Here is a 10621-nt window from a genome sequence, read left to right on the forward strand (position 1 = left end):
GTGAAATTATATTCTGTATCATATGATATTAATGATGTTATAGTAATAAGTAAAAGTTATCCCAGGGCTTAAACATGAGGCCATGAAGATGTATGGGGGAATGGGAGTGTAGTAGCTTCACCATTCTGATCCCTGTCACCAGATGGAGGTGAGTGGTCAGCTTCACGTCCATGCTGCTTTTCTCTAGAGGGAAACAGTCCCTGGTACCGATTTTATTGTATAGGAGGCTGGGTGGGTTCCAGAACCGGTCTTGGAAATTGTAGAGAAGAGATAGATCTCTAGCCCCTACTTGGAATCCACCCCTGACTCCTTGGACACAAAGTCTGTAGCCTAGTCATTAACTGGGCTGTCCTAGCTTCTGATATTGTAGTAATACAATTAAGAGTAAAATGAATATAATGTAATATATTCATAGGGCTTGTGACACACAAGTAATTCCTTACAGAAATGGTAGTAAATTGTCTTGATGCTATCTTTTCGAGAATTTTTCTACTTGTGATTTGAAATTCTACTGTTAATATGCATAATATTTGTCTCATAATATTGTTTTTGTTTGTATGACAGGCACAAAGAAGATGGAATACAAGACACGTCAGTGGCATGAGAAGTGTTTCTGTTGCTGTGTATGCAAAACCGCCATAGGTACCAAGAGCTTCATCCCTCGTGAGCAGGAGATCTACTGCGCCACCTGCTATGAGGAGAAGTTTGCTACCCGCTGTGTCAAGTGCAACAAGGTGGGCCAGCTTAAGTTTATTCAGAACTTTTAGGAATATTTTCAATAGATAACTTGCTTAAGACTATACATTCTAAGCAAGAGGTTAAAAAGAAAAGATCATGACTGAAGAGAGGACAACACATTATCATGACATCAATATAAATAAACATAATTTAAACATTGAAAAAGATAAATACATTTAATGTTGATTCTGTTCTGGATGATGGCAGTGTGTTGAAGTGTATTTTCAATGTTTGAAGACCTAATTCTGAAGTCCTTGTGTATTTGCCTGTTTATGTTTGGTTTTCTGATGATGTCAGAAAACAGGTCCGGTTATCTGGTCTCGAACCCCAGATTTGAAACTGGGACCTCTTGAACATGAAGCAGGAATGCTTCTGACTCGGCTGCTGTGTGTGTGGTCACTCCATATGCTTTATTCTTTTTGTGTATCTTGAATTACATTAAAAAGGAAGAAAACTAAATGATTATAGGCACTGTTTTAACATTCATCAGATGATGAATTTCAGTTCATATGGCAACCTCTGTTGCATGATACCACAGATCTGACAAGTAGATTGGGCGAGACTTGACCTAAAAACGGCTGGATTCCAATTACATTACCTGAAGGGTAAATAAAAAAGGAACCAGTAATAATTTCACAATTTGAAATTAACCTTGTTGATACATTTAAAATTTATTACTGTATGAACACAGTAGTTTTATACCTTCCTATCAGAATACTGACCAATTTAATTTCAGAAGTTCTAAGCCGCTTTACACCACACACAAAGAGATGTGTTTCAGTCTTTCACATTTAGCATGACTACTTGTGTAACATTCTGAACAAATGTATAATAAATTTGCTAAATGCTGAGACTTCACTACTTTGAATTCAACCATCATTGTCTGAAAGTCATATTAAATTTGTCATAGAAAAAATAAAAACAGTTCCGCCGTGTATATTAATAGAATAGTTAATGAGATTTGAGTTACTTGCTGCAGTGTCTATGAAAACTGATAAATTTTTACCAGACTCTGTGGTGTCACATATCAGAAGTTACTGCTCTTTTGATAATTATTGCATGATGGGTTTATTTTCTGTATAGTACAACAGAAATAAATTCTTACATCAAGAATATTTTAATTAACAATAGGTGTAGTGTTTAAATATCTGAATGAAGCAGAGTCCTCCTTGAGAAACTAATAGTTGCTCAGTGAGGCCAAAGAGTTTATGTATTTTATGGAATACCAAGTTTTGTTACCATGTTCATAAGAGCCCATTATTCGTACCTGTCCAGAACTAAATGAATCCTGTCCACACCTTCATGTCCTGTTTAATAAGATCTGTTTTAGTATTGTCCTCCCATCTGTGCATAGGTCTTCTCCAATTGGGAATGCAGTATTTGCGGAATAGTAAGTGTGAATTACGTATGCACAAATAACAACGATCTTGTATGGCTAATGTTACAGTATTATTTTTTTGTTGTCATTCTGTAATATACACAACAGAATGTTTCACTATGAAATACTGCAGCACTAGTTTTAACTATTGCCAGGTTATAAGATTCTGTGTTTTTCAGGATACAGTATAAGTTTATTGGATGATTGCAGATAATCACAAGTGGTGGTGTCACTTACAAGAATGAGCCATGGCATCGTGAATGTTTCACATGCACCCATTGCAACACTTCACTGGCTGGACAGCGTTTCACTTCCCGCGATGAGAAGCCATATTGTGCTGACTGCTTTGGTGAGCTCTTTGCCAAGAGGTGCACTTCTTGCTCCAAGCCCATCACAGGTATGTTGTTTCCTGGTTTTTAGAACAATAGGCAAATCCAGAGTTTGTGTTCTGTAATAAGATAGTTTTGCTGATAAGAAGTTAGCTTAATTGCTCACTATGATAATGTAATCAGCAGGAAAGTATATATAAAATTTTGAATATCACTGTATACAAAAGTTATTCCATTAGATATATGATATAACTCCGTCTTAAGTGCAAACTATATATTATAGGTCTTTCGTTTTGCTCTTTTTTACACACTACATGTTTCCGCCACAGACGGCCATCATCAGGTGTATACACTCACATACCTGTTACACTGCACTTATTTATAACATTTAAAATTTAAAAACATAGGTCTTCCTGATTGTTCACTTTCGTTGCCATTACCAAAATCTACTTCGTTGATATCTTTGTTGTTTACACACGTCAATTTTGATTTCTTTGAATTAGCACTTATAAAATCTTCAGTTCTAATTTTTAAATCCTTTAAAATTTTTTTTCTCTAAATTTTAAAATTTATTAGAACTGAAGATTTTTATAAGTGCTGATTCAAAGAAATCAAAATTNGAAACATGTAGTGTGTAAAAAAGAGCAAAACGAAAGACCTATAATATATAGTTTGCACTTAAGACGGAGTTATATCATATATCGTATAGAGTGCAACAGGATGCTTAAACATAATATTATTCCATTAGGTTGTGAATGCCCATTGGTATTAAACTTGGTTCATCTGTTGGCATGACATTTTTGAAAATATGGGTCAGTCTCATGCATTCCAAGATACCATCCACAGAATTGCACCTGTCTGTCACAATCCTCTTCATTTAAGGCTTGTAACATTGCAGGACTAGGTATGCAGCATTTCCCGAAATCTGCATTACTATAATGATGATCCACCTGAAAATCATAATGCAGCAAACTCACAAAAGGTGCATCATATATGCGTCAAACAATGGAGCAGTTCACAACCGTTCTTGATTGTTTTCAAATCTCAGTATATAAAATGATTACTGTTGTAGGTATTGGAGGCACCAGATTCATCTCTTTCGAAGACCGCCACTGGCATAATGATTGTTTCATCTGTGCTACTTGCAAGACATCTCTGGTTGGACGAGGGTTCATCACTGATGCTGATGACATCATCTGCCCAGAATGCGCCAAGCAGAAGCTGATGTGAACAGCCAGTCTACTCTGAAGTAGTTACATCTGGTTAACTTGAATAAATAAGCTAGTGATGCGCTTGTAACACCAGATTTACTTAATTTCTTGAAGGAGAATTATTACACTTTGAATAATGGAGCACTTATTTGCTATTTATATATTATGCACTACAATTGAGCATATTTAGGAACACTATTGACAACAGAATCACTAGATCAAAGAAATATATTTTTTAAAATATTTGACAAAGGATTTTACTTCTCATATTCATATAGTTTTTTTTAATCTTTGATTATTGAGATAATTATATAAAATGAATGAAATAGTAAAAGGGACAAAGGAAGGTTTAAATAGGTACACAATTAAAATTATTATAATTCTTTATCTAAACTGTTAAGTTTCATACAGATATTTTATCTCATGTAATGGTAGGTCTCAATTTTTTCTCTAATTAACGGTTATTAAAGGGTACAATATGCTTTTAACCAACTTGCCATATTGACAGCATTAGTCACTATAATGAATATTACTCCACTTCGGTAATTAAATTATATATATAAAAGAAATTATCACCATTTAAGAAGGAATTTTTATTTGTAAACTATAATAATTATGTAATCTTATGGATATCAGTCATTTTCTTAATAAGGGAAATGATCTACGTTGTTAATTCTTGACAACAGAATTCCAATACAAAAGAGTATGTAATTTTGAGTATCTGAAACAATTCTTTTGTATAAAGATGTTTTCTTTGAAATAAAATAAGGTTCTCATGTAATTAATAGTGTATTAATATACAGAATGTTGGATAATTCAATTTGTATAGAGTTGGATGTGGTGGTGAATTCTGTTACATTTTTTCAATATAAATGAACGAATAAAATAGTTGCGTGCATAATAGTTTTGATGTGTACTGGTATGCTTTTTATATTATAAAATATTTGGAGGATTTTTCATCACTTGCCTTAACATTTTTGTTATTGAATTCAGGCTATTCCATTCCAAGATGGTATTCACTCGTAAAAAACCATGGAGCTGCACCCAATCAACGCAATTTATCTAAATACATTAGAGCTTGGAAACGTAAAAGAAATCTCTTAGGAGAAATGTATTTCTTAGTAACTGAGAATGCAAGTGCTGGTATGTGCTAATTATGTATTAGGTTAAAGAATCCTATAGTTAGGACAGATATAGTATTTTGCTACGTTACTGAATGAAACTAAGGGTCTGATTGGGGGATAATGTTTATGTGTGTGTGTTGGAGGAAGTGTTACACTCTAACAAGAACATGTACTGTATTTTGATTTGTACCATGAAATTTAAGTGGGAAGGTAGATAAGGGGTGGGAGAGGTCTGTAAAGGTATATTGAACTAACATGAAAATGAGCTGTCATGGCTATATTGCTTGAATACTTAGTATGCCATCAAACTCACACACAAACATGTATACATATGTACACGCATGCATGCATACATATATACATAAATACACACATACATGCACACAAATACACCTGACAGATGTTTACAAATACACATAATTAATGGAAACCACAATAAACACTTATTACATAAAACATGTTATATGTGATAATAAATATAGTTACTTTATTTTGATGAGGTGGCCTTAACTGCTGGTATACTTGCAGTTTTGAATTTTTGACCATTATCATCAAGCATAAAGATTATAATGGGTTAATAATGTGTAACTATAACATCCGTCCCATGATTATATCACTTTAATGCACAATGTCAAGAAACAAAACTGCATGTTTCCATATCATACAACTTTCTTTACCACTTCTTTGTATTCTAAACTGGCAAGATTAAGGAAGTGGTTACTTTCTGACGTTTGATTATCCAAATATCAAAAAGGAGAGAAAGTTTACGTATATTGTGCTATATCAGTTTCTTAATTATATATATATATTTTCTTGCTTTCATGTGTCAACAGAGGCCAATATAGATACTTTTCTTTTTTAGTTTAGATCCATATGTATGCATTTATTTGTATAGAAAAAGTAATATTTTGTGGTGATGTGTAACAAAAATTGAAGTGTGAACAAAATAAAAAACTTACTATCTAAGGGTGCTATGTCATATGGGTATAGGAATGTGTTGGCAAAATCATTAATTTAACTGCATTACTTTTATTGTAGAATGATTTCCTACAATTTGTTGCAAATAATAATGTGTTGCTTTGTATATGACTGTCTAGTCAGGTTGGTCACACTGATGTTCACATAGGATTGTTTGACTGGCATATGCTGTTGCATATTATTGCTTATCTTTCTCTGCCTTTCCTAGAGTTGCTTTTTAACATTCAAGGTATATATTTAGCTCTCATTTCATGTTGCACTATTTTATGAATACATAATAAAACTGTATATTCTGTTCATACACATCATGTTAATAAAGAAATGCAATTTGATGTAAAATGTGGCCTTCATATTAAACATTTAATTAGAAAGTCTGTTTTTCTAACATATTTTATTTATATAGAAAACATTCCAGACTCCTTATTTTTTCTTTCCTCCCCACTCCATCAGTATCATACTGAAATTTTTAATTTTACATGCATGTACAGTTTTCAGGCATATTTTAAGAAACTGTAAATTACCAATAGAAAAAGTTGAAAAATCTGAACAAGTATGCTTGGCATTTATAAAAGCACAAGGATGACAGTGCTTGGACTGCTTAATCAGTTATAGATAACAGTTGAATAGTTACTACCATTAGCCACTAATCATAATTGGAAGATTTAACTTAATATTTAAAATCATTATTGTTGTTTAGGGGTTTTTATATCATCACACAACACACTGATTCTGTTACATATATTAAGAGATTGAATTGAATATATTGACAGTTCAGTCGGTTTATCATATTAAAAGGCTGTATATTTTGGTCATAGTTGATCATCCTAATGTTGTCCTCTGTTGTTGTGGTGTGCAACTATACAAATAACATCACGTCAAATGCAGGCAACATTAGGACTAACATTTCAAACATCCAATCTTCTATGTCAGTCCGAAGTAACGATAGGGTGGCGCGCCATAGCTAAAGCGGTTAGTCGCTGGCTTCCCACCATGGCAGCCCAGGTTCGATCCCGGGTCTGGTCAAGTGGGATTTGTGGTGAACAAAGTGGCGTTGGGGGGCAGGTTTTCTCTGAGTACTTCGGTTTCCCCTGCCAATCTTCATTTCACCAATTGCTCCACAATCACACTCACCCATCATCTGGGGCTGGTACAACAGGCCAGAAGTGGCCTCAATACAAGGGACTTAGTCCCATCCCACTAGCATTAAAAAAAAATAAAAAATAAAACAGGAAGAAACAAGAAATTATGATCAGATTTACATGAAAATTAGGAAATAAGAGCTACAAGACAACAAGCAGGAAATAAAACCAAGACCCCACCCCCTCCAGCACATCGACACAACTGTGGAGGATTTTGCACAACAACTAGCCAACATTAAAATTTAGTGATGTGTTGCCCTATGGATGATGCCCCTCCCTCCCCGCCAGCCGTGACGTGCTGAGCGGAGCCGAAGTGAGCCGAGTCCCAGCACATTGGTCGCTATGCAACGCAAGTAAACAGCGGTTGCTATGCAAAACTGGTAAACAGTGTTGCGAGAGACGACTGTAATAACAGTGGTGCCTATTACGTGGTTGTTTTCTGTGTTGTCTGAATCAAGGCTAAATAATGAGCAGCAAAGACTATTCACAGTTCTCAAGTTCTCGAGTTTATGAGACAGTTACGAGTTAGCCAGGCAGTAAAACCTTCAGTAAACCCGGAAGCTAGTGCAGGAGTCATCTAGTTGAGAATAAGGGACAATGAGTTCTGTGAGAACAATGCAGTGAGGTTGTGGGTTCCATGAAATGGTAATTTATTCGGGCACTGAGCAGCTGTTTGCAGGGAGTCAGCACAATGAACTTGGTCCTGATGTATCCCATCAGTGTAGAATTCGGCACCTGTAGGCCGTAAATATACAGGTGGGCGGCTATGTAATGTGGTGGAGATTTCTCTGCAGCCAGGGACCATACAACAGTGCGTATAAGTTCAAATTAAAATTTCCATTAGTAATTCGGGCGAAAGCAAAACGTTTAGGCCAAGAGAAAAGGAGTGCCACGCATTGTACAGCATATGTATAAATGAACCTCCCCTCCCCCCTCAAAAATACTAGTGTATATCTAGGTGCTTGCTGCTGGCACCTATGTATATGCGATTGAGAGCAAAGAAGAGTGTGTTCTCAGAACGCTCCAGAGAGGTCTGGATGTGATTGAGACGCAGTGTGAGAGCTGGAACAAAAGAAATTAAATTCTATGTCAAGAGAGTTAGATCGGTTGAGTGTCATCTTATATTAAATGGACAAAGAACCCCCTTCGTGAGTGATGTACAACGTCTTTATATTTTTCAGTAAGAGAATTAGATACAGAAATGATCGAAGTCAATGCTTCACAACATTTATTAGAGCATGTTCCTCATTGAAAAGTGAGGGATTAAGCTCTAAGATGAAATGTACCCTCCACAGAGCATTATTATGTATGCAATGTCATACCACGTTTTGAAAGTGCAGCACTTGGAAAGCAAGGATCTCTGCAACAACACCAATATCCCAAGGCGTAGAGCGGTCAGCAACCAGAAACCACAGAAGATCGTGAAATTGCAAATGTTCGGAATACCTGAATAAGGTGAAGCCCGACTGAACACGACGATTAAATTTTGCGGCGGAGAAGCTTATGATCGTTGAGGTGACTCAATGGCCGGTCTAGCATGAGGTAAAGAAAATAAGGCAGAATCTGTTGTGCCAGCAGCAAGCACCTAGATATACACTAGTATTTTTGAGGGGGGAGGGGAGGTTCATTTATACATACGCTGTACAATGCGTGGCACTCCTTTTCTCTTGGCCTAAACGTTTTGCTTTCGCCCGAATTACTAATGGAAATTTTAATTTGAACTTATACGCACTGTTGTATGGTCCCTGGCTGCAGAGAAATCTCCACCACATTACATAGCCGCCCACCTGTATATTTACGGCCTACAGGTGCCGAATTCTACACTGATGGGATACATCAGGACCAAGTTCATTGTGCTGACTCCCTGCAAACAGCTGCTCAGTGCCCGAATAAATTACCATTTCATGGAACCCGCAACCTCACTGCATTGTTCTCACAGAACTCATTGTCCCTTATTCTCAACTAGATGACTCCTGCACTAGCTTCCCGGGCCTTGTCATGTGGGATTTGTGGTGAACAAATGTGGCACTTGGACAGATTTTGTCCAAGTACTTCGATTTCCCCTGTCAATCTTTGTTCCACCAACTGCTCTACAATCACCATCATCTAGGATTGGTACAATAAGCTGCAACTAGCCAAAGTACCAAATTGTCTCTCACTCCTACAGGTACAGGCCTACAGGTACCGAATTCTACACTGATGGGATACATCAGGACCAAGTTCATTGTGCTGACTCCCTGCAAACAGCTGCTCAGTGCCCGAATAAATTACCATTTCATGGAACCCGCAACCTCACTGCATTGTTCTCACAGAACTCATTGTCCCTTATTCTCAACTAGATGACTCCTGCACTAGCTTCCCGGGCCTTGTCATGTGGGATTTGTGGTGAACAAATGTGGCACTTGGACAGATTTTGTCCAAGTACTTCGATTTCCCCTGTCAATCTTTGTTCCACCAACTACTCTACAATCACCATCATCTAGGATTGGTACAATAAGCTACAACTAGCCAAAGTACCAAATTGTCTCTCACTCCAATAAAAATAATAATAAAATAATCCTGTCCACACCCCGCCCCCTTGGCTCCATTTCTCCCAACACCCATCTAAATATTCTATTTGTATCCCCAACTGATCCTTCAGTTTATCCCACCAAAAGACCCTTTTATTCCTCTCCTGTGACAGAGGTTCCCTTGGTTCCTTACTGTTGTTTTCTTCAAGTTTTTAAATTTAAATCGAGAATTGTGTGGGAAATTGTTTTCTGACACACATGGGTCTTGTTTATGTGTAGGTAAGAATGAAGAGGCATTACTTAATAATTATCTTGCAAGCTCAGGTTTTCCACCTCAGGGTGAAACTCTGATAAGCAGACTAATTATCAGGATTGAATGTGGGTAGGACTATTTATGTAATTTCTTTACCTATTTTGTTTTTGTTACATTGTTATTCACTTTTGTTGTTATAGGTGTATTCCTTCTCTTACTTTTGCCGTATGATCCTACCTTTACTGAACTGGTGAACATGAACATAAGATTTTCAATAGTAATTGCATTTCTTTAACATATATTATTAATTTTTGATATATAATCATATTCAATACTGAACTGGAAGATGAATATATACCAGATTTTCAGTATTCATTACATTTTTTGTAAGATATGTTCCTTTTGCTATATAAACCTTTCTATTACTGGACTGGAATATGAATAGATACCAAATTTTCAATATTCATTATATTTCTTTAAGATATGTTATTATTTCCACCATATTATTCTGCCCAGAACTGAACTGGTGAAGATGAGTATGTCAGATTTACTTATATCATTAAATGCAGTCTTAATCTTGTTGACAAGAGTGTATTTCACATTCTCGAATTCCGTCATTCTAATGAAAATAATAATAAATGGGAACATGAGTATTGTTGCTTACAATACATGATTTATAATACTTAAATGTAACAGAAAAACTGTGTTCTGTATGGCTTTCAAGTTTAAGTTATGAGGAAATTATGGGGTTTAATATATGTATCTCTGATGGAAACAGAATTTTCTTTCTAGTTTCCCCACCTTCAGCTTTCCTAAATACAAGTATTCCATGTATGTTATAGTTCACAATGTTCAGTGCCTATGGTTAAAGAGGTGTTTCATGTGAAAGAATGGTTACGACTTTCCAGGCACTGGTGAGAAACTTTCTCCAGATAAATAATTTGCAACCTAATCTCTTGTA

The 10621-nt window shown here is 35.9% G+C and overlaps 1 protein-coding gene across 5 annotated transcripts in view; it reads left to right on the forward strand.

Moving 5' to 3' along the window:
* The window catches only part of LOC111865039 (four and a half LIM domains protein 3), a 423310-nt gene extending 417178 nt beyond the window's left edge, over window positions 1–6132 (forward strand). For 4 of the 5 annotated variants that reach the window (XM_023852747.2, XM_023852744.2, XM_023852746.2 and 1 more), the window contains 3 exons: window positions 565–734; window positions 2327–2513; window positions 3518–6129. In XM_023852747.2, coding sequence (XP_023708515.1) covers window positions 565–734; window positions 2327–2513; window positions 3518–3675 — 515 coding nt within the window. In that variant the 3' untranslated portion in view covers window positions 3676–6129. Of the gene's footprint in view, window positions 1–564; window positions 735–2326; window positions 2514–3517 lie in introns of all 5 variants that reach the window. The other variant, XM_023852741.2, reaches the window with a different exon arrangement.
* The last annotated feature ends 4489 nt before the right edge of the window (window positions 6133–10621 follow it).

The sequence above is a fragment of the Cryptotermes secundus genome, unplaced genomic scaffold, assembly GCF_002891405.2.
Source record: "Cryptotermes secundus unplaced genomic scaffold, Csec_1.0 scaffold971, whole genome shotgun sequence".
Taxonomy (NCBI): domain Eukaryota; kingdom Metazoa; phylum Arthropoda; class Insecta; order Blattodea; family Kalotermitidae; genus Cryptotermes; species Cryptotermes secundus.